The sequence below is a fragment of the Coloeus monedula genome, assembly GCF_965178545.1.
Source record: "Coloeus monedula genome assembly, chromosome: 1".
NCBI classification, from domain to species: domain Eukaryota; kingdom Metazoa; phylum Chordata; class Aves; order Passeriformes; family Corvidae; genus Coloeus; species Coloeus monedula.
The window spans coordinates 143,098,256-143,121,660 of record NC_138781.1 but is presented as its reverse complement, the minus strand read 5'-3'; the positions used below and the strand labels follow the sequence as shown (position 1 = coordinate 143,121,660).

General features: G+C 34.0%; 1 protein-coding gene across 3 annotated transcripts in view; it reads left to right on the top strand.

Annotated features, from left to right (window-relative positions):
* CSMD3 (CUB and Sushi multiple domains 3) overlaps positions 1-5,993 on the top strand; it is a gene marked incomplete at both ends in the record, with an annotated part of 604,245 nt that extends 598,252 nt beyond the window's left edge. For all 3 annotated transcript variants that reach the window (XM_082293775.1, XM_082293774.1, XM_082293773.1), the window contains 3 exons: positions 1,765-1,852; positions 4,306-4,441; positions 5,834-5,993. In XM_082293775.1, the coding sequence (XP_082149901.1) occupies positions 1,765-1,852; positions 4,306-4,441; positions 5,834-5,993 (384 nt within the window). The remainder of the gene's footprint in view (positions 1-1,764; positions 1,853-4,305; positions 4,442-5,833) is intronic.
* Between the last annotated feature and the right edge of the window lie 17,412 nt (positions 5,994-23,405).

Sequence of the window (23,405 nt, the reverse complement as noted above, 5' to 3'; positions counted from 1 at the left end):
TGAACTCATTAAGCAACAAATGTTCTAGTAAAAAGGCTTAACTCTCTTGGCCCATACAAAGTTTAGGCTTCATGAACATGCTCCTGAGGTAGCAAATGCAGGGAATTTATTTTCAGGCTTCTAAATATACAGAAGTAGACAGTATATTCCCTACATTCCATATGCTATTTACATACTGTTCTTACTTGACCTTTTTTCTCTTTGAATCTTGGAATAGCACACAGAGACTGCTTTAGCCCAAAATAAAAAATTCACCTAAGAAAGGCACCCTGTGTTCAGTGAAAACATAGCTTCAGGTCACTGCTGAAAATATACTGTGTCTTGAGAAAGGGAAGCTTAAGGGAAAAGCTTGAGGGAAACTACACTGAATTTAAACCTAGTAACTATTCTTAGAAGCAAGTATCTGTCAAATTGTATACAGTGCTCTACTTTAGATTGTACTTACTGTAATCAGAGAGGTAATCATAGGATTATAAACATCCCCTCCCTTCCACAAACCTTTTAGTTTATACTAGCATATTTTTCCCTTGTACCAAAGCCTTATTCAATGTTCTTCTGGTCCACGGCTGTATAATTAAGTACTTATTGGGATAAGCACTGAGAAAAATCAAAAGAACTGTCAATTAATGTGAGGTCTTCTTTATTTTATTTAAAACTAGCTATTAAAATGTCAATACTTGCATCTGTAGAATTATATGCAATATAACTTTTTCAATCTACTGCCTAAACTAAACAAAAAAATATGAAGTATAGAAATACAGTATTTTAGAAATACTGACATTTGAACTACTAGAAAATCTAGGTCTTATTGGTTTTAAAAAAATAAAGTTAAAGGTAGTATAATGTATCATGCGGGAACTCTGTCTGGGGGGTGCTCGGTGCGGGTTCGGACGGTGACGAGAGATCTCTGTAGTCAGATCTTGGAACATGCGGTTTATTGCAAAGGGCGTGGGTACAGGGGCACTGCTTAGAGCTGCAGCTGGCAGCTCTGAGCAGGCCCAAGAGAGCAAGAGAGTAAGCGGGTAAGTAAAGAGAGAGAGGGAGAGAGAGGAATGAGGGTGAAGAAGTAGTGAGAGAGAATGTGTGTAGACTATAGTAAGAGTGTATAGTAAGAGTGTCTGAAGTCCTGGTTACAATACAATAAATCATCTTCTGTACTGAATATTCTAATTGTCACTAACCAATCTAATACAAGATACAAATCCTATAGCATTTACATACAGCCTATAAGAGTTCTTATATTACCATAGAATGTTACATCTTAACTCCTAAAAACTACTCTTTGGACCCCTTCTGCTGAGCTAGTAGGGTCTGCTCTGACCCTTGGATCTGCCTGCAAGCAGAGGGTATTGTTCAATCAAGAGGGGATTACCTTCAGTTGGCCATACCATTGTTTTCCAGTTGTTCAGTAACTAAGATTTGGTATCTCAAAGGTGGCTTTCATTTCGATGTCGCTTATAGTTTTCATATTCCCAAAATCTTTTGTCAGGCAATCATATTTATAAGGCTTTCCTGTTTCATCTTCCCCAACAGTATCAGATGTGACTGTAAACCACCATGTCTAAGTTGTGCCTATAACAGTCCTATTTTTTCTTTTGAACTTTATATATAGATTTCCTAGAAAAAGAGGGTGTTTATAGTGGGGAATAACAGCTACCAGTCAAGTATAGTAGGATATGGAATAGAACAGCTCCCTTTCAAATAGATGCATGTAACTTGCAACAAACTTTTCCCCATTTAATTCAAAGTACATTTTGCTTACAGGTTTCTGCTGAACCTGATGGAGCAACATATGTTTTTCAAGGATTCATCCAGGGTAAAGATTATGGACAATTTGGGCTTCAAAGAATAGGTATTCAACAAATTCTAGTTCTTTGCTAGTTCATTGTTCCATATTCTGTTTCATTATATCCAGTTATATGAGGGTATGTGCAGGACGTTAACAGAAATTACATTTTATAGAATATTGAGATATTAATATCTTTAAAATGTCATGTAAGTGGTACTTACAAATAAATTGTAAGGAGCTATAGATGACTTGCAATGTACTGCTTAGTATACATATTCATTTGTAATATTTTGAGCAATGTTTTTATCCAAATACGTGTAAAAATTTAGTTTCGTATCTTAATAGCTATCTAGAAAATCCATGTTATAGAATGCTCTAATAAACTAATTTCTTGCTTATGGTGCTAAAACAACATTTCACCTAAACATTATTAGAAGCGGGAAACTGGTAAATCTTTACAAGTAAATGCTTGTATTACTTTTAAGAAGAAAAAAAGTCTTACTTAGTTGATAAGTGTTTATTTCCTAAAAATTAACTTCTTGTTTCTATACAAAGACAGCTTTGGTAACAGAGCAGTGGAGACAACATTCTGTTGTGCTATTTAAGAAAAGAATTTAATTTTCTTTTCTAAAGTTGTCTTAAGAACGGTGATATTTCTCCTTCCATGAGAATTTGAATTTAGTTAATACTGAATTTTAAATGATAAAATACTGTTGGGAATGCCTTAGAAGAGGATTTCTTTTTCACTAATATAATGGCTGTTTAGACAGACTGCTTACCTTCAGGTAAAATTCCTATATGTGGATGGAAAGTAATGTTTTTCAGCCACAAAATATTGTCCATTCTTTTTTTTTTTTTCTGTAAAATCAGGAAATTCTTTAATTCTTGAATGTGCTGGAAGGAAGGAATTTAAAGTCAATTTTTTCTCTTTTCACAGTTCTAAATCACAGTAAAATATACTGTTTGGGATCTTGTTTTTCACTGTAATTTCATATGAAAATTACTTTGCAAGAAATTTTAGAAATATCTTTATCTAGAAATGTTTCCTTTAAATGAATATAAGAAGTTATTTTCCTATAACTTCTTTAACATCTTAAAATATTTGAAAGTCATCTAAGAAAAATTAAAATGCAAGATTTCTTTGGCAAATTGTTCTGATAGATTATTATGAAAATTATATTTCTTCATTTGATTTTTGGAGGATATTTTTGAGATTCTTTTCTGTAACATGTTGATACTTTTTATTGGTGTATAACCTCGAGAAAAGAATGATTCACTCAGAGTCAAATTCTATACAATGTTTAATTGTAGCTAATATAGTCAATAATATCTTTATAAAGAGATTCACAATCTTTGTACAGATTTTGTTTACCATGCTTACCACTTCATTATTTCATGCGCACAAACACAAACTTAGCTTCTCAAAAATAAAATGTTTTGATTGTTGTTCCCACACAATTTTCCTCACAGCCTGCATGGTTGTTTGGGGTCTTTTTTGTGTTTTGTTTTTCTGGTTTTTGTTTTTTTTTTTTTAATTTATGTATATTCTTATATGATCAAGAAATTCAGAAATCATTATGACCTAAGCAGTTCTTAAAAGGTCCAGTTAAAATCTTGAAAATTAACTTTGAAGACTCATTACAGAATCACAGAATCATCTAGGTTGGAAAAGACCTTGATGATCATTGAGTCCAACGTATGACCTAACATCACCTTACCAACTAAACCATGGCACTGAGTGCCACATCCCGTCTTTCTTTAAATACCTCCAGGAATAGTGACTCCGCCGCTTCCCTGGGCAGCTCATTCCAATGCCCAACCACTCTTTCTGTAAAGAATTTTTTTTCTAATGTCTAGGTCATTGTTATAACCTTTCTTCACATTTAAAAGATGTATCACTTGTCTGTGTAGAAAATGTAGATAATGTTTTCTTCAGCCATGCAGGAGGTCATATTTCTATTTTTTCATCTATATCTGGCTTTAGCTATTCAAAATTGTTCCTATCTCTTTCACTCTGTGTATCCATAGCAGCACCTAAGGAAGTAATGAGTTTTCAATTTGCCTCTTTAGGTGATTGGCTTTTTCCTTGAAAGTATGTTTGGGTTTTATATATGTAGTATTTATTAATTAATGAAATAGACAAATATAAACAGTAATATAATCAATCTAACATATGCATTATTATAAACTTGACCTTTTGTATGACAGTACAGTAATGTGTTTCCATTACATACAAAAGTTGAATCCTATGCTGAATTATGCTGTAAGGTATTTACTGTACCCGAGTATGTGTACTGTTCTACCAACATGTGGCATCCACATATTAATCAGAATATGGTATAATATATTCAAATTCCGGGTGGTCTCAGCACACAGGTGTAGGTATGCAGCAGAACACATTATGATGACCCAGTAACAAGGTGTTACTGAATTACGAGGATTATGGAGTAGTATCAGTAGTTTGCTGATAACAGACATATAGGATATTACTTTTTTTTCTCTTTTCTTTTTTTTAGGTCTTAACATGTCTGAGGGTTCAAATTCTTCTAATCAACCACATGGTACAAATAGTAGTTCAGTGGCCATTGCTATCCTTGTGCCTTTCTTTGCCCTTATATTTGCTGGTTTTGGCTTTTATCTTTATAAACAAAGGTAAGTACAAATTATATATACAGAATTCTTCTATTCCTCTGCATGTTGGTGATTTTTTGTCTTCAGTTTTTGCTAGTGTAAATAAAGTTTTCTGTAAAACAAAAAAGACTTTGCAAAATATGCATGCAGACAGTTCTTCCTGCATCTACTAAGGTCTGGTATAATAACTATGAGATGAGTTTATTATACAGTGCTGTACTTTCATTCCTACCTATTTAAAATTTTATACATTTCTCTCTTTATGATAAAATAGATGCTATAAAATATTGCATATGCTGAATAATATAATTGGTAGATTTTGTGTGTATTTACAATAAATTGCCTTTATTCTTTTCTTCATGTGACAGAATGAATTCATATCCTGAGTAATTTATCTTAATGCCTGATCAGTTTATTTGCATACAAGAATATGCAAGCATTATGTCATCAAGAGGTTTCATTTTGGAACTGTTTCTGCATCTGGAATTATTAGTTCATATGCAATTATGTTAAATAGCCACCAGTCTTTTCAGTTTCATTAGTCTAAGTTCAACCATTTTGTTCATGTTACCAAGACCAGTATTAATTCTTTGGATGCAGTAAGCTTCTCCTGTAGCTTTAAAGCATTTGATGGCTAAAGAAACCTTAATCACTTTAATGCCAAGACGATTCATTGCATACTCACTGCCAAAATGGTGATTTACATCTGATAGTCTGACAATAATACTAGTAATGTACATTACAGGATAACATTAGTTTAAAACATGTACCATCATTTTTGATTAGTACTACTTGTTTTCAATTGCTGCAGCATATGAAAAATTGCCCATGTAATTTTTTATGTATTTGCTATTAGCTGCATGCTGTAAGCACTTGCCTTGGCATTTTATATTGATGATTTACAGTACAGTAGGCATTTTGTATAGCAATATAGATAAAAAGCTTGTAAGGGTTTGAACTCCGATGTTCTGAGTTATTTAGTGAAAAAGGGTGCATTTCAGCTGCAAACTCATTCTTGGTAAAATGATGGGGTCTCCAAAGGGAAAAAGAAAACCTCAGTCATCTGATTGGGGAATTATTGTGTCTTTTCAAGATTTTGTTGTACTCTATAATCTGATCATCCAAGTGGAATGGGTAACAACTTGGATAATGGATAATGGATACAATAACAATGGATAGCCTCTTCTAAGGTTGTTAACTAAGTTTCTAAGTGAATGCCATTTTTAAGGAATCATGAAGCCCTTAAACTTCAATAAAGACAGTACTAATTCTTAGCTTAAACATTTTTTAAAAAAATCAAGATATCATATTTAGCTCCTCTAACTGGAATTGGGAACTAAATTCTGTTCTTATTCTTAAACCACCTTAAGTCATTGAGGAAAACTGCAGTAACAAATGTTCTTTCTTCTACAGGACTGCACCTAAAACACAGTACACAGGATGCTCTGTACATGAAAATAATAATGGACAAGCTGCTTTTGAAAACCCCATGTATGACACAAATGCAAAGTCAGTGGAAGGGAAAGCAGTACGATTTGACCCCAACTTGAACACTGTTTGCACAATGGTGTAATGTGGTAATGATTTGTCTTCAAAGTCTGGAAATTGACACACAACACAGTGCACACACAGTTCACTGATTTAAAAACAAAAAAAGAAATGAAAAAAAAAATTAAAGCACACTTTTCAGGATATAGTGGGTCACCTTTTCCTGAGGACGGTAGGAAAGTCTGGGTTGTAGTTATTTTGTTTTGATTTTGTTTTTCATAAACTGGATCAGAATTCTTCTTTGTGTATGCCACGGAGAGTTTTAAAAAAATTTGCTGCACTCCATGAGTGCTACTCACAGTTTATTTGCTTTTTTAAAAAAGGAGGTTATTCTAAAACATAAAACATATTTGCATATATTGGAGGAGCATCCACTATCAGTATTCTGTGCTTTATAAAAACTATAATAGAGGGACTGAGTTAAAAAAAAAAAAAACAACAGATATAGGTAGAAAATAAGAGCTATAGTTACAGGAGACAATAGGTCACCGATTTCTCTTTAACAGTCATATGCTACATTTTTCTCATGAGTTTGTATCTTTTTTCCTTTTTCAGCCCGTTAAGTATTTTATTTTTCTCAGAACAGTTGAATTTCTAAGTCCAGGATGTAGTATTTAGAAATTGCAAGTATAACTTACTCTTTCCATATCACAGAAAATAATTTAAAATTCATGTTCTTATAAAATGAATTTTCTTCCCTGCTTCACATCTTGCTTCATTTTCATGTTCCAAGTCAAGCTTGTTTTCTCTGTTTCTATTAACAGTACCCACAAATTGTAACATTTATATATTTCTTTTGTCAATCATACATCTAGACAAATTTTGCAGTGAAGAATCTAATATGAATTGAGCTTTTTATGTGCTTATGTTCCTTAATGTTGAAGAATGTTCAGGAGTGACCATCTTACATTTTTTTCAAAAATTAAAACATAATTTAATATTTCCTATTAAAAAGTGCAGTTTACAGTAATATTAGTAATGAAATCCCTATATGAAAAATACGAGTCTATTTTTCAGTCCATGTTAGTTAAAACTAGGCCATATTCCACCTTTTTGTTCCTTCAGCATTTTGACAAAATGCATGCACAAAGCATGATGCGATCCCGTTGAGATTGATGGATTCTAAAAGACTTCAATGAACTTTGGATCAGATCTACAAGGCAATAGGGAGTTATAATTTGGAAATACTGTGTTTTCACATCTATTTTATCTATATATTCCGTACTCTATGGAAACAAATCCTTACAGCTCATTTAAAATTGAATATATTACCATAGTGCAATGAAAAAAAAAAAAAAAAAATATATATATAAAGCCATGATTTTATTAGGGACAATCCATTCATTATAGGGACAATTCAGATTCCACAGCCCTCAAATACAAGTTTTAGACATTCCAAAATCACTTCTAAAGAAATGCAATTTTTAGTTTTACAGTTATTTCATATCAGAATTATTCAGTGGGAACTCAGTAATTTATTTGATGTAGGTCATTGTCTTCCATTCATAGCATGACTCACAAATGCTGTGTTTTAGCCAGTGTGAATTATCTGTTATTGTCCCTTTCAGACATTAATAATTCTGTGAAAATAACCTTTTTATTACCGTAATAGAGAGTGCCTACCAAAAATCATTGTACCCAGGATTGCTGCTTGGATTTCTATAATGTTTGATGAATTTCTTACAAATCATTTTACAACACTTTGTTTTGAATATTCATACAACTCTGTCAAACTGTATTCTACTAAAAGGATGCTGTTTTATATTTTATATCATTGGTTGTTATTTATTCTTGTTTATTCAAATGACTGCAATAACTATGATTCATTCATTAATGTTAAGGTTAATACATTTGAGATCGTTTAAAATGTTTCTTCTGCAACTGGCTACTCCTCTTATATTAATGCATACACTTTTGTAAAGAAGTATATTTTTATGAAAAAGGATTTGTAAAAGTATGATGTAAATTTTCAGTGCAATGTAAACAAAATAAAACCGGACAATTGCTTTTTTTAACCATGTCTCTTCTTTGGAAGATGAGCTTTAAACTTATATAAGCTGGGAAGACAAGAAAATAACCAAATTAAGAATTCAAAACTGGTCTTCTTGTGAGTATTAAAATCGTTAGTTTTTTTGAATCTTTCTGCAAATTTTAGGTGAAGCTGTAAGATTTAGATTACTTTCAAAAATAATTGATGAGCACAATGTTTAAAGCTATTTATTTGATAAAATTAATTTTCTGTTTTACTTGAAGAAGCAGTTTTACAGAAAAATGGTCTACCATTGTCAACCCAGTGGAAAGCACAGGAAAAAAAATATTTTAAAAGAAAAAAATAAGTTAGAAAATAAGTTAGTTTTGTATTCCTCAAGGCTGTAGATAGCCTACTTCATATATTATTTTGCTACATCTTCTCAGAAATATGCAGGATATATTAACAGGTAGTACCAGTGCATACAATATTTTTCTGTCATTAAAAATCCCCAGTGGTTCTTTTAATGGCATTGAACTGGAAGGAGGGGATGTTAATTATATTACTATAATATTGAAACTGTCTTTTAATGACCCCTTTCACTTACAAGTGTGGAAAGTGGATGGCAAATCCTGATCTGAGATTCTATCTGATGATAGAAAACTGGGGTGCGAGAATAGTCCAAAATTCATCTGTGAATTTGATGCTCTATATAAATTAAAGACACCCATTCAGGTCCATGTTGAAATTTCTGAAAATTGTGTTATTAATTACATTAGAGAAAGAAGCATGGAGTCAATTTAAGAAGTATGAGGATTATGTTGACGGGGGAGAAGGTGGTATTCTGGAGCAAATTAGTTAACTCTGCAAAACGAAAAAAAACTGTTTCACAGTAGCCAAATTAGGATATGGAGTTAAGCTCTTCCATTTTTGTTTATGTATTATATGTTTCAACATATAAAAGTAAATAAAACTTACATCAAATTAGTTCCACAATTCTGTTAATTAGCTCAGCCTAATATACCCAGCTTGCCCTTTTCAAGGATTATACTGACTTCATTGTTATAGAAAATGCCCTATTCAAAATAAAATGAATTTGGGGTTTAGTTAGTTAGTTTGCTTTTGTTTTGTACATTGGATCTGTTTGTCTGTGGTTTTTTTCTATTTTTTTTTTTTTTGGGGGGGGGGGGAGTGGGGAGTGTTGCTGTTTGGGGTGTTTTTTTGTTGTTTTTTTTTTTATTGTAGTTCCTGACATGTATGACTTATAAATTACGTGTGAACTGTTTGATTTTCTAGTAGCAGAATGGTCTGTTTTCACTGTGGCAGATGGAATTCCAAGTTTTGGTTGCTTTATTGGAGATTGTTAGCACAGTCTACTCACTGTCTTGTTTTTCTTGGGAAGGTAGCTGAATAGACTATACCTCTTTGGACACATTATTCAAGCAAACAGAGTACACAGAGAAAATGGGCATGAATAGAAATCATCATGCAACTCTGTGAGCCTTTTCAAGATTAAGACAGTTTCTGCAATATTATGGACTAAGGGTTAAAACTTTAAGATTCTATAACATTGAGCCCTTTTATTTCTGCATTGTCTGCATGTCAAGACCCATCTTGTCCAGTACATGCCATGAGATCACACTATGATCTGGTTCATTACAGGAATCCGGAAACTACATGGTTTCAACTAAACTCACCAAAATAGCAGTTCTAGTAGAACTTCTCAGAAGCATCATAAAATTGAGCTTAAAATCTCACATTTTACTTTGGTTTGTGAAACAGAATGGCATTGATATGAAGACATCTTACTGTGGAGGAATTCTTTGACAAAAGTAGAACAAGCTGTTCTTGTCAAGGAAATCATTTCATGGCTACAAATCTTACAGCTTCTTATGGAGAGCTAATGGGAAGTAAAGCCTGTAGACAAGTCATTAAACTCTTAAGTCCGTATGTGCTGCAGCATCCTTATTTACAGGATGATCAGAGTTGGAGAAAAATATGGCTTATAAAATTTGTTATATTAAAGCCCCACAGTCTTTCTTAGATTAATTTATGAAAATATTTTCTAATTTCAGATTTTCAGTGGGGATTGATATAGGTACATGAATAGCCTCCACGACAACTCAAGGAATGGTAAATTCAGCCACTGAGTTCCAGAGCTCCTCTTACACACATTGCTTGTAGTCTTACTAGCCTTTTATGGTACATCAGAAAATATACTTAGCATCTCTCAAAATCCCCAACTTTCCTTTCATTTCTTTGTGTTTCAAAGTGATTTAATTTTTATTTAATTGCCAAAAGTTCAGTTAAGCATGATGGAGAAAGATGCACTGGGTTGGTTTTCTGGTAATCTGTACTACTGGTTAGCAAATAAACATATTACTCTTCACTTCCTTTTTTATTATGAAATAATTTATTCTTACACAAGTGAGTATTCATATGAGGCAAGCATGATATAATGTTTAGGAATGCAATTAGGTTTCAAGATTCTTGATTTGTATATTTATTTTCCAAAATCTTTTTGTGATCCCAGATGTTAAACAAATGAGACCCTGTCATTTCTGCACTTAAGTTTCAGACTGTCTCCCACTGGCTGATCATTTTCTTCATCACCTATTATGTACTGATGTCCTAAGTGACAGCTAGGACAATGGAAAAATGATTGATCTTTTGGTTTCCTTATGTAATAAAAGAAGCACAACAAGTAATAGCTCAGGCAAATAATTTTGAATAATTTTAATGTCATATATTATGCAGAACCAATATTAAATTAACATTTGATTACACAAAAATTATTTCAGTGAAGTATCTTTGTTCCCATTAATTATCTTCTTGTTTCTGAAACTAAGACAATAATATCATGATTTTCGGAACTAGGAGTAAGTGCAGTAATAGTTCTGAAATGTAGGTCCCATCATTTTATGGAAAATTGTTGTTTAAGACAAAATCCACAGTAATTATCCAGTGAATATTTTCAGTATTCCATACTTTGCTGCATACCAATTCATGCAAAAGCAGCCAGATTAGGTTGATTAGGTCAAAATACATTTTGGCTAAAGTGTATTGAGAACACACTTGTAGAAAGTGCCCTAGCAGCAAAACAGGCTGAAGAGAAGGTAACTTCCAGCAAAGGAAATATACATGCATTTTAAGGTAAAACCACATTAACTAGAGTCCAGAATTTTACAGTCTGGTTGCATGCTCACGTTTCTAAGTATAAAATTATATATCTTCAATTAATAAAAGTGGCCTGGTGTACAGAGCTTTCCAGTCAATAAAGAAATGGATAGCACATGTGAATGACCTAAGATAAATTGTCTATTTCTCTCTGAGAAAGAGATTAAATGGCATGAGGGAAATTCATGGGAACAGGCAACTGGCATCACCACAGCCATGGGCTCCAGAGAATAATGTAAAGTGACAAAAGCAATTAAAGAAAATAAAGAGCTGATAGTTGAGGAGCCAGCTAAGGTGAATGTCTCATATCATTCCTAAGCATCCAGAAGACACTGATGAGTATATATTTATATATGCTGGGTGTATATTTATGCATACATGGAGTGTATAGATACTATATAATAAATAATAAACCAGATATATCCATACACACATCTAATTTAAAATCAAGCCAATTGTGGTGAGATTTTCCTTATTCTTTTAAAATGGAAATCCAAACTATATACAATATAGAATATACTATATAAATATATTATTTGTAACTAGTATACTACTATATACAGCATAGGTAGCATATGCAATATGTAGTCTATATATATATTGCATATACTCAAATATATATACAATATCTAAATTTTTATATTTACTCATATTCTTTTACCTATGTGGCTAAGTCAATTTTGCAAGTAGAGTATCCTCATAAAACATTTATTGCTTCAAATTATAGTATATATGCCATATATTGATCCATAACAGTCATAAGCATATCCAATGACTCAAGTAACATGCTATGTTTCATGTAAAAATAAGACAAAAAGCTACTGTAACAAATGCCATAACATTAGTAGACATCTACAGCAATCTGAATAATTAGTGGCCTAATATTTTAAGAAACCTTAAAAACTTTTAATGATCCTTATAGTGTAGAAACACAATTCTATTCTTCATGCTTTAACTCTATTCTTCCATTCTAAAAATGTTAATAGTTTCATTATACCACAATAAAAATAGCCAGCTACATGACACTCTGTCCTTTATCATAATTCTTGTTATCTCTAAGAGTAAGACCTGGATACCTGCCTATATGGGATGTCATGACCCTGACAGAGCTAGCTTTATTTTCCCAACTAAACTTAGATTTTAAAAAAATTCAAGAGATCTGAAGCCTACTCTTATGCACCACAGAAATATGCAATAGAAAGTAATGTGCTACATGCCTTTTTTTATCTATTCTTTTCCACTTTTTAACATACTAGGACTAGGTTATCAGAAAACAAAACAAAATTTTCTTTTTCTTCCTTTCCATATATGAAATTGGCAGAACATGATGCTTAATGATAAAGCATTTTCTTCTTTACTGTGCTTTTAACTGCTGCTTACTTAGTAAGCACAAAAGGTGAAAAACAAACAAACAAAAAAAGAGATTAAAAAAAAAGCATTGTCAGCCAAATCTTTCCCTAGCTGAGACACTAGAGAGGGAACAGATAATATATCTGCTGTTGGACTTGATGACCTTAAAGGTCTTTCCAACCTAAATGATTCTGTGATTCAATGCTGTGTGCAACGTGAACAATATGAAAGAATTCTAGGACATCCATATAGCAGTTGTAAGTGATACAGTAATATTGATCATAAAGGAGAGCAGATTTTCAGTTCTTCCTAGTCTTAAAAAGGCCCATGAAAGTCAGTAAGAAAACACTAATCCATTCTGTGGCAGGTTTTGAAATGTCAAAGGCTTTTTCAGTGTTTAAGAGGAGATATGTGTCCAGCTAGAATCACAATTTGTATATTACTCTCCTGGGAATGATTGCTGTCCAAAAATACCTCCAGAAGTTTACTTCTAGAGTCTGTGTGCTGAGACTCTCTAAGTAATAAATAAAGCTACCAGGTTTCTGACAGAATTGTGCTGGCATTTAAACTGCCTTGTGAAATATTTGTGTTTTGACAGAGCAACAAATTCTGGGGGGGGAAAGATGGTTTTGTGGAAGTGTTCTCTCCTGAGAAGATGAGTCTATATAACTCATGTAAGATATAGAAACAAAATTATAAGTTCTCAAAACTAAAATAGACATATAAAACTATCAGTGTTTCTTTCTAGTCAATTTTTAAAACTTCAAGTTCAAACTTCTTTTAACTATTGTGCAATAATGGAAAGCTGCAGTTATCATAGCCAGGAATATTACAATTGGGTAGGAAAGAATTTCCTACTGAAATAGTTCATTCTCCATCATAGAATCACAGGATTATATTATCATAGAGTAATTGGGGCTGGAAAGAACCTCAGAAGGTTTATCTAAGGTTTCTCATTTAACCATCCAACTGGGTCTTAAAAACCTCAATGAATGGAAACTGCACAACTTTTCTTTTAACCTCTTTTACATCCTAACTGTCCTCATTGGAGAAAAGTTTCTTTGTAAGGGTGGAGTTGCTCATGAATTTTGGCTGTTGTTTCTTGTCTTCCTGACATGTATTGCTGCAAAAATTTTGACTCTGTCTTCTTGAGGCTGTCTTTGCAGGTATTTGGAAGACTGGCATTAGGTCCTCCCTGCAAACTTTTTTCTAGGCTAAATGAACTCAGGTCTCTGAATGCTCATAAAGCAAAATTTGCAGCCTCCAAACTTCTTGGTGGCCAAGCCAATTTATCAACATCTTTCTTGTCTTGAAAGTGTCTCGACTGGCTGCAGCATTCTAGGTGATGTCTAACAAATGTTGAATAAAAAGGAAATCCCTCATTCCACTATCTGTATTGCTATTAACTCAGGCCAGGATTCTTTTGGCCTGCTGCTGTGGAGCACACTGATGGCTCATAATCAGCTTGCTGCTTCCTGCAACGCCCAGGAGTTTTTCAGGAGAACTTTCTTCCCCTGCTGCTAGTCTCTGGCTTGTACTGTAGTCAGAGGAATGTATTTTCCAGGTGCAAGATATCCTATTTGTTCTTGATGAATTTCATAAGGTTCCAGTAATCGTATATCAGGTCCTTTTGGATGGCAGCACAGCCCTCAGCAGTATTGGCTGTCCTTCCCCTCACATTGTCATTTGTAAATTTGCTGAGAATTCAGTCTGTCAGCTCCTCTGGATCACTGATATGGATATTAAACAGGACAGGTTCCTGAATGGACCTATGAGGAACACCACCAGACCCTTTGGTTAGGGTAAACACTCTACTTTGATCCTGACCTCCCAAACAATTTTTTTTATTCATGTAGTTATCCAGCCATTCAAATGATAATGTCTTAACTTAGATACAGGAATATTTTGTGATACTTTAAAGACTTACTAAACTTAAGATAAATGACATTAGTACTCTTCCCTCATCTACTACAAATATAGTCAATTTTTATTATTAAAGGCAATCCATGTATTTGGGCAATATTTTTACTACAGGGGTGATCAAATACACTTAAAGGCTGCCCACAGAAATTGTAGAATCTCCATCCATCTCTGGAGATAATTCAGAAATCAACTAGACACATCCATAAAAAACTAGATTTAACTGGCCCTAGTTTATGTAAGTCTTAGTCTAGGTGACTTCCAAACAATCCTTCCAACTATTTTTTTTCTATGTTTCTGTAGAAGTCACAGGGGAATGATAGGGCATTCAGGTAGAGAAGAAGTCAGGGAAAAGGTTGCTGAGTGCAGTCACATAGCTTGTTTACTGGAAATGAAGAAGCAAATCTTTTATATTGGATTAGATGAGCTCTGTTCATTCTTTCTCATTCACACTTCATTATTAATATAACGAGTGAATAGTTGTCTCCCTTGTCATGCCATTCTAAGTTGCTTCTTCATCTGTAAATGTGCCCCTCTCTTTCCACCTTGAAAAAGTGGAGAAATGTGGTAAGGAAAAGGGAGGAAATTAAAGGCTAAAGGCATTTAAGTTCCAATCTACTTTGTTTGACCATTTCCTGGGAAGAACCCAAGGAAAGGCAACTGAGCAGGAATGGAATGATGTCCTAAGATTATGCAGGGAGAAAATTAGAAAGGCCAAAGAATAGAATTTTATCTGACTACTAGTGCAAAAGTTAAAAAACATTTCTGTAAATAAATTAACAACAAAAAGAGAGCTAAGGAGAATCTCCATCCTTTATTGGATGTACGGGGAAACACAGTGACAAACGCTGAGGAAAATGCTGAGGTATTTAACATCATCTTTGCCTCAGTCTCTTGTAGTAAGACCAGTTATTCTTGGAGTACCTGGCACTCTGACCTGGAAATGGAGAGCAGAATGAAGCCCCCATAATCCAAGGGGAAATGGTCACTGATCTGCTACACCATTTAGACTCACACAAGGCTGTGGGGCTGGATGGAATTCACCCAAAGGTACCGAGGGAGCTGGCAGAAGTGCTTGGTGAGCCACTTTCAATAATTTCTAACTAGGGAGGTCCCAGTTGACTGGAGGTTAACAAATGCTGCAGCCATCTGTTACAAACTGGTTTAAACACGGAAGAGGAAAGAAAACTAAGCCTCTGTGAATAAAATTGAAAGAACTTTGAAGGTTTGAAATAGCAAAAAACAAGATAAAGACAAAATGAGATTAAATGTTGATGGCAAAATATTGCTATATTTTTATTTAATAGTAGAAGAGGCAAAGAGAAAGAAAAAGAAAAGTAGAGAAAAGTTAGAAAAAGCTACGGTTACTTTAAAAAGCGTAGGATAGGTCACCACCACATTGTGCTACCTTTGTTGCTGATGAGATGAAGGTGGGGAGGGAAGCAGTTTTTGCCTTTTATTCTGCCATTTGAAGTGTTTTATCTGCCTTCTCCAACCTCGGGAGCAGTTTGGTTGGTATGGTGGCCAAACCTCAGTCCACTTACAGTTCTCTCACCACAGACTGCAGGAGCAGGGATAGGGGGTTCCACAACTCACTCGTGACTTCAGTCCAGGGGTGGAGGATCAGGGGCTTCTCCCCAAGCGCATGGCATCAGCTCCAGGAGGCCTCAGGGTGTCCCGCAGCAGGCGATGGTAGTGGGAGGAAAGGCAAAGGTTACGGATTCTTCCCCTCACTTTCCCCTCCACATTTTGTACCAGTTTCAACTTCCTTTTTATGGGCGTCAAGGCAGGCTACTCACAGTCCATTCCACATGTAGTTTTCAGATGTTCAAGAATAATTATGACAAGCAGACATAAGGACGAAGCATTTTTTGAAACCTTTCTCTTATTATCAGGCTCTTACACCATCTACAAGAAGGGCTGGAAGGAGGAACCAGGGAAGTATAGGCCTGAGAGTCTGACCTTGGTTCAGAGGAAAGTCATGGAGATGATCATCTCGAGCACCATCATGTGCAAGAAAATCATGTGTGGTAGGTTGACCTTGGATGGATGTCAGGTGCCTACCAAAGCCACTGTATCACTCCACTCCTCACCTAGGCAGGGTAGAGAAGTTATAACAGAAAGCTTTTGGGTTGAGATAAGGACAGAGAGAAATCATTCCCCTAATACCAAGAACAAGTAACAAAGAAAACAGACTTGACTCAGAGAAAATTAATTTAGCCTATTAAGAATAGTTAAGAGTTCAATAATGAGAAATAAAAACTAAATCTAAAGCTTAAACACTTGATTCCTTCTACTTTCCCACCTTGTTATTCCAAACTGTCACTAGTAAATATACTTGGAAGTGATAAAAATATTTGGAGTTATTTTTTCAGCCTAACAAAATAATAGCCTTCATTGTTATACCATCTAGGCAGCATATTTGCTTGTTTATTTGAGGCATGCAACATTAAGCTTTAGGGGAATCTGCAGAAGTAGGCAAGAGAAAAAGCTGAAGTAAAAAATAAAAAAAACCAAAACAAACAACCGAGACAAAAATAAACGATGGCAGACTGACAATTTTACTGTTGTGACTATAGTGTACTTCTGTCTATTACCATCACCCAGGTTCTTATTTTGCTCTTGAGTTGGTAGCATGTGAAAACTGGATAACATTATGTGAAATCAAGTACCTAAGTTAGACATAGTCCTAGAGAGAGAGACCACACAGTATACGTGGAATGTTTTTCTAAACTATTGAGAGCATTTGCTTTTAAGAAAAAAGAACCTAAAAATCTTTTAAAGTTCATAAAAAAAGTTTTTAGACGGAAACAGTTATTAAACACAATATGGCAGAGTAGGAAGCAAAATTCACTAGCTGTATTGCAAGGATTTTTATTAATTTCTGAAATTCTTCCTCAAATTTTCTAGGTGGAATAAATTATTCAGGTAAGATAACACATTTATGTAATATATTAGACCAGTATATGAATAAATTCTGATATACAGAAAAAATGGCAGAAGAAAACCACCTCTAGGGAATCTTGTACAGTGCTTTTAAGATGAATGAAGAGATGTATTTTTCCTGTTTCTTTAAGCTGTTAAACTTTGAGTCTTATTTTTCTAGTAACAACAGAGAGGCTTAGATCATGAAAAAAATATCAGTTATATTTGAGTGGCTCGAAGTTCTTTAGTAGGATTTTTGTCTCAAAAAACCAAAAATGCTATTTGATTATTTTTCCATTATATAACATTATTCATTCTGTACACAGTCTAATGCCTAAGTGAGGGAGGTTTTCAATCTCCAAACGTGTTTTTGTGAGTAGAATAATAAAAAATCAAGGTACCTGTTCTTCACTGGAACAGGTTGCCCAGAGAAGTTTTGGATGCCTCATCCCTGGAAGTGTGCAAGGCCAGGTTGGATGGAGCTCTGAGCAACCCAGTCTAGTGAAATGTGTCACTGCCCATGGCAGAGAGGATGGAACTAGATGATCTTTAAGGTTCCTTCTAATTGTAACCATTCTATGAGTCTTTGTCTCTATAATTCTCTTAAGACAGGAAGTGCTAGGGTTCAACTGACATGGCAAAATCAAACAGTCTGAAGAAGATATTCTTGTCTTATTTAACTTTGGCATTATATGTAGGGCAATACAGAATTGCACATGTTCAATGTGAGTGCCTGTGGAATATAATTTCTTTGCTGCTGTCCGCAGGAAGATAAATCAGCCACAATCACTTACCACATTTCACAGACTATAAATTAGCAAAGAGTGTTGAGGAAATATATTTAGCGGGTAAGATTTTTACCAGAAGTAATTATGTCAAATCAAATTAGAAACAAAACAGATGTAGTTAAACTATCTGATGAAGTATTTATTGGTCTAAGAGTCAAAAACACCCACATATTACAGACTGGAGATGTTACTTTTCCCTGTTTTCTATTTGGATTATCTTGCAGCTGAGTTACCTGTGTCCCTGTAAAAATAATGGTATTTCACCAATTGCTCTTAAACTAGCAGCCTACATATACACAGCCTGGTTTAGATGGCTGTTTAAGTGTTTGCTTTTCTCCATGCCAAATGCACCTCTTGGCAGATCTCATCACTGAAGAACAGCTGAAGAGTCATCAGGTAGAAATCATGAGTCACAGATATCCCTCAGTGGGGAAATCCCACGCATGCCTTACTTGCAATGTGTACGAAATACATCTATCAGCTCTTGCAGCTAAATCGCATGGCCCACTCAGCAGATGGCACAATGACAAAGCCTTTCCTGGAAAGACTCTATGTACGTACAGGAGAAGCTGATGTGGTACACAGAATTATGGAAGTGCCTGCATTGCTCTTTGCTAATGGTCTCTAAGTAGTGAACTGACCAGAGGACACACAGGGCAAAGAGTACATTGTCTTTTGTCCAATATTCTACATTAAGATTTTTATTTAACACCAGGAGAATTGCAACACTTTGAAACCAACAAACTCTGCTTCCAGAAAAGAAAAAAAATTATGAAAGTATACATTCTTTGTGCTTAGAAAAGATTAAAAGATCCACAGTAAACCATTACCACAGCTTTAGCTTATGAGACAAGGCTGTGGAGATTTTATGAGTTTTGTTTTTTTTAATCTTCCTTCACTGAGTAACCTTTTCTGAGAAGACAGATCTTTTGTTTTGCTTCATGTGGGCGTGATCCTGCAAGCTCTGAACTTTTATGACAGTATCTCCACTCCTCTTGACTTCTTCCATAGTGGCAACTGAAGAATGATGCTGACCACCCACAGTGATTTATAAGATTAGAGGAAAAATTAAAAAGTTCAGAGAGCAAAGACAAATGCATTTTTTTGCCTGTGCTAAGAAAGAAAATAAACAAAAGAAATGTCTGCTGAGGAAAATCATGAAGAAAAAATTTCTAGTTGCATGAACAAATGTCCCACTCTGGTTAACAGAACTGTACTTCCTCATTGATTTGGCTCATTCTGCACTCATTTCTGGATCACATTGGGAAAACTAGCCCACTGGAGACAGCAGAGAGAAAAGCAAAGAAAAGGATTCACTGAACAGGGAAGGAGCTTCAGGCAAAAGTTTGGGGGTTATGGGATGACAAAAGATGTCCACTAAATTTTGTTCAAGATCAAGATTAATTGCTTATTATAGTAAAAAGTACCATAAGAAAAGTATCTGTCATCACAGGGCTACAGACATTAATTTTTCCAAACTCTGAAATATGAAATTTTATAATTTAATTCACGTCCTCATAGAAAAGCAGTTGCTTTACAAAATAGTCAATAAAATAGAGCATTCATTTGTATTGAATATTTTAAGAAATATATTTTATTTCAGCAAATATAGACATTTAAAACAAACAGTTTTGCATTGATCTGGAGAAAAATATATCGTAGAAAAAGATAATCAGAGAAAAATTAATTACTCACAAGCAGCTGGTGGCTTTGCTGATCAAATGGTTTGGCATCCCTTGCAGAGAGGTATCTAAACAATTTCACCATTTAAGATATCAGGAAAACCTTTGCTTATTGTCTGTGAAAAAGGAATGTATCATTGCAGATCAACTGCATCCTTTTGACTGAGAACACTGAAAGAGAACAAAGTGATGAGAAGGTTCACTGCAAAATTTTTGAACATTTGTGAAACCCAGGAATGTATTAAGCAGGAGTCCTTGAAATACAGTAAAGATTTACATTGAGATATCTAGGTAATATTTCTTCACTAATTATCAATTATGTTGATAGTAAGCAGCTTGGTTCTAAGCATTCTTTCTGTAGCAAAGGACCCAAATACTTGTTTCTTCAAGGAAATTTTCAATTTTTATTGTTTTCTGTTCCACATGTGTTAGAATGCCTATGGTGTCAGATTAAACAAATTTTTCTGTCAGAGATAAATCCTTGCAAATTTCCCTTCCTCCTTCTCCCATTCCCCAAAAATCTGAGCAGTGGATCAGGAAAAGTATAAAGAACAGCGGGATTCTTTTTTTTCCCCCTCTATTTTTCACACCAAACTGGCTGACTATATTCAGGAACAGTTAGAGTGCTAAGTAAAAGAAATAGATTATAGACTGATTTGAGTGATTTTGTTTGGAGAATTTTAGAATGCTCAGTTATAATGATAAATTGCTGCAATGTTATCTCATTGTTATTGTTATTACTATTATTATCACTGCATTTCCTTAACAGATGGGGAAGTTACCAGCCAGTTATATGTAAATGGATTCTTAGAATGGGTAAATATGTAAAGCAAAGCATACAATTTCATATGAAATAGCTGTTAAAACACCACAATTCTGGATTATCTGGTGTCTATAGAGACATTGCAAGATTCTTAAAAGCAACTTGTAAAAGAACAGGTCTTTAAAAAATAACCTTTTTGAATTTCTATTGTAATTTTTATGATTATTTATTATTATTATAATTGCTCTTTTTTTTTCTGCCCATCTTTAAGCAAGTTATGAATTCACTGATCATTCTTTAAAAATTGGTTCGGTGAGTTAATTTCTGTCAGTTTTACTCTTTACTGGTGACTTCAGAAGCAGAAAGACCTTGGTTGTGCATAATTTGAAGTAACGATTTTGTGTTATATAATATAGATGAGAATTTAATGTTAACACATTTGTCTTTCATCATAAAGAATCTCCTAATATTAGGGAAAATTAAGGTTCCCCCCGCCATTTTTGAGGTTTATCCATAGGATTCTGTGCTTTACTGAACCAATCTGTGGAAGTAGAGAATTAAAAATCAAACAAAAATCGGTTTTGATCAAGCACTATGTAGTATTTCATTTGCTAGTTAAATATGTTAAATATTAATATGTTAAATATCCAACAAAGTCCACACATGTGACACAAATTGCTTTGGTAATAAATAATGTGATAGGTTGCTAACACAGTTATACAAACCTATTATTTACTTATTATTTAAAAAAAAGTTATCTCTGAAGAGTGGAAAACCTTATTGCGCACAGTGGTGAGTTGGAATTATCAGATGAAACAGTAATATGCAGCTTCCTAGTGACTTAAGACTGAACAAGAAAAAGTGATTTAGTGACGTACTCCAACAACTGTCTTGTTTGAACAAATAGCTTCATGAGTAGAAAAGCTGCAAAGTTTACAAAAGCTTCATGTATGACTAAGGCATAAAAATCTACTAAATAGCATTGTTCTTCACAAATAATCTCAGTATAACTTGTTCAGTAAATGAATGGATCTGTATGGCTGAGGGCATCAAACCAGTACATCAGAAACTTGTTTCAAATTGTCATGTTGCTAAATTAACCAAAATAAATTTCTGTGCCATAATGAAATGATTCTGCATTTTTTGAAAGCAGATTAATATGCTTCTTTTAGGTACACTGTCTAGTGCATGTTTTATGGGAAAACATACCTTGAGTGTTTTAATACAAAAATTTAAAGCAAAATCATTTACCTTGCAGTAACATAACTGGTAATTAATCTTGTCTTGCTTTGTGCACTAATGTACATTGGTCTTGGAATCTTACTGTTCTCTACTCACACATAATGAATAAATCAACTAGCAATAGCTCTACTAATTACTCCATACTTCACTAAAAACACAGATTTGTGAGACAAAAGATTTATTAACAACTAGATAAAGCAAATTACTTCTAAAAGAATTTAGCATTTAGCAAAAATAGCTAATTAAATTTATTACAAAATGTTGATCCAAATAAGTGAAATGACAAAAAACAATGACAAAAAATAGAAATTTAAAAGTCCCAGATGGATGTCAATTTCAAAATTTTTTAGAAAAATTGTATACAATTATTACAGTAAAAACTAAATGCCTTATTTTTCTAAGAGACAGGAATACAGTTATCCTGGAAAGTACTTATACTGTTAGATAAGTAAAATGACACAGGTCTTTCTGAAGTGTAAGATTCTCATCAACTTTTGGAGACGGTTAATGAGGAATTAATGTAAAGACTGCATAGATTGTATTATGATGTACCACAAGACCTGTGGTATTTTCACCTGTAATGAAGCTGAATTCAAAACTGGCATTCAAAACACTGAAAATTCTTTATTCAGACTTGTCATATTTATTTGCATAACTTAAATTACTTTTTGATGAAACTTTTCCATAGAGTATTTGTAGAATCAAGATTTTTCACCCTGTGCTAGACTTTGTTATTCAAAGCTCAAAAGCCCCTGATAAATTTCTGATAAAGGTCTGATAAATATCTCAGTATGTCACTATTCTGCATGCTGCCAAACAGCCTTTACATTTGTTAATCTTTATTTTGTATGCAGGAGAACTTAATTCTCCTGATATACCTCCTGATTTAGAAAGGTGTAATTGTCTTGACTTCAGTTAAGTTATTTCAGCAGGGATCTATACTGCTGTGTGGAAGAGGTGCCCTTGTCCCTAAATATAATTCAAAAGCTTGAGTCATTGTTGATATACACAGGAAAGAGCAGGATGTTACAAGTTTCCATTATTTCGGTCTTCAATTTATGGCTTTGTTTCATTTTAGAGAGCTCCTGTAAGATTCTAATTACAGAAGGAAAAGGTAAAATATGCTGTCCATGAAGATAAGCAATAAGAGCCTTACACTTAGGTCCATACACTATGCTGATATTCTCCAAGTAGTGGACTTTTTTCAAAGGTCTGAATAAAAATGCAATAAGACCTTTTTAGGTGAGAATACATTATTGGGGAACTTCAGAAATACATCATGGTAGCATTTATCAAGGTCTTTAAGAAAGTACATTCTAATTTGAACATTATAACAAAAAAAGAAGTGAGAAAATAGAACTTGTCATCAAACACCGTTGAAAATCAGCGTTTTTGTAAATATGGAAATAAATCCTACGAGGTGGCATTTTAATAACAGCTTCCTGTTGTTTGGCTGGAGGCTATCTATGGCACATGAAGAATAGGGAGGTGATTTGAGACAGCCAGCAGGGATTCACCAAGGGCAGGTCCTGACTGATCAACCTAATGGCCTTCTATGATGGAGTGATTGCATCAGCGGACAAGTGAAGCACTGCAGATGTCATTCTTCCGGATTTTTGTA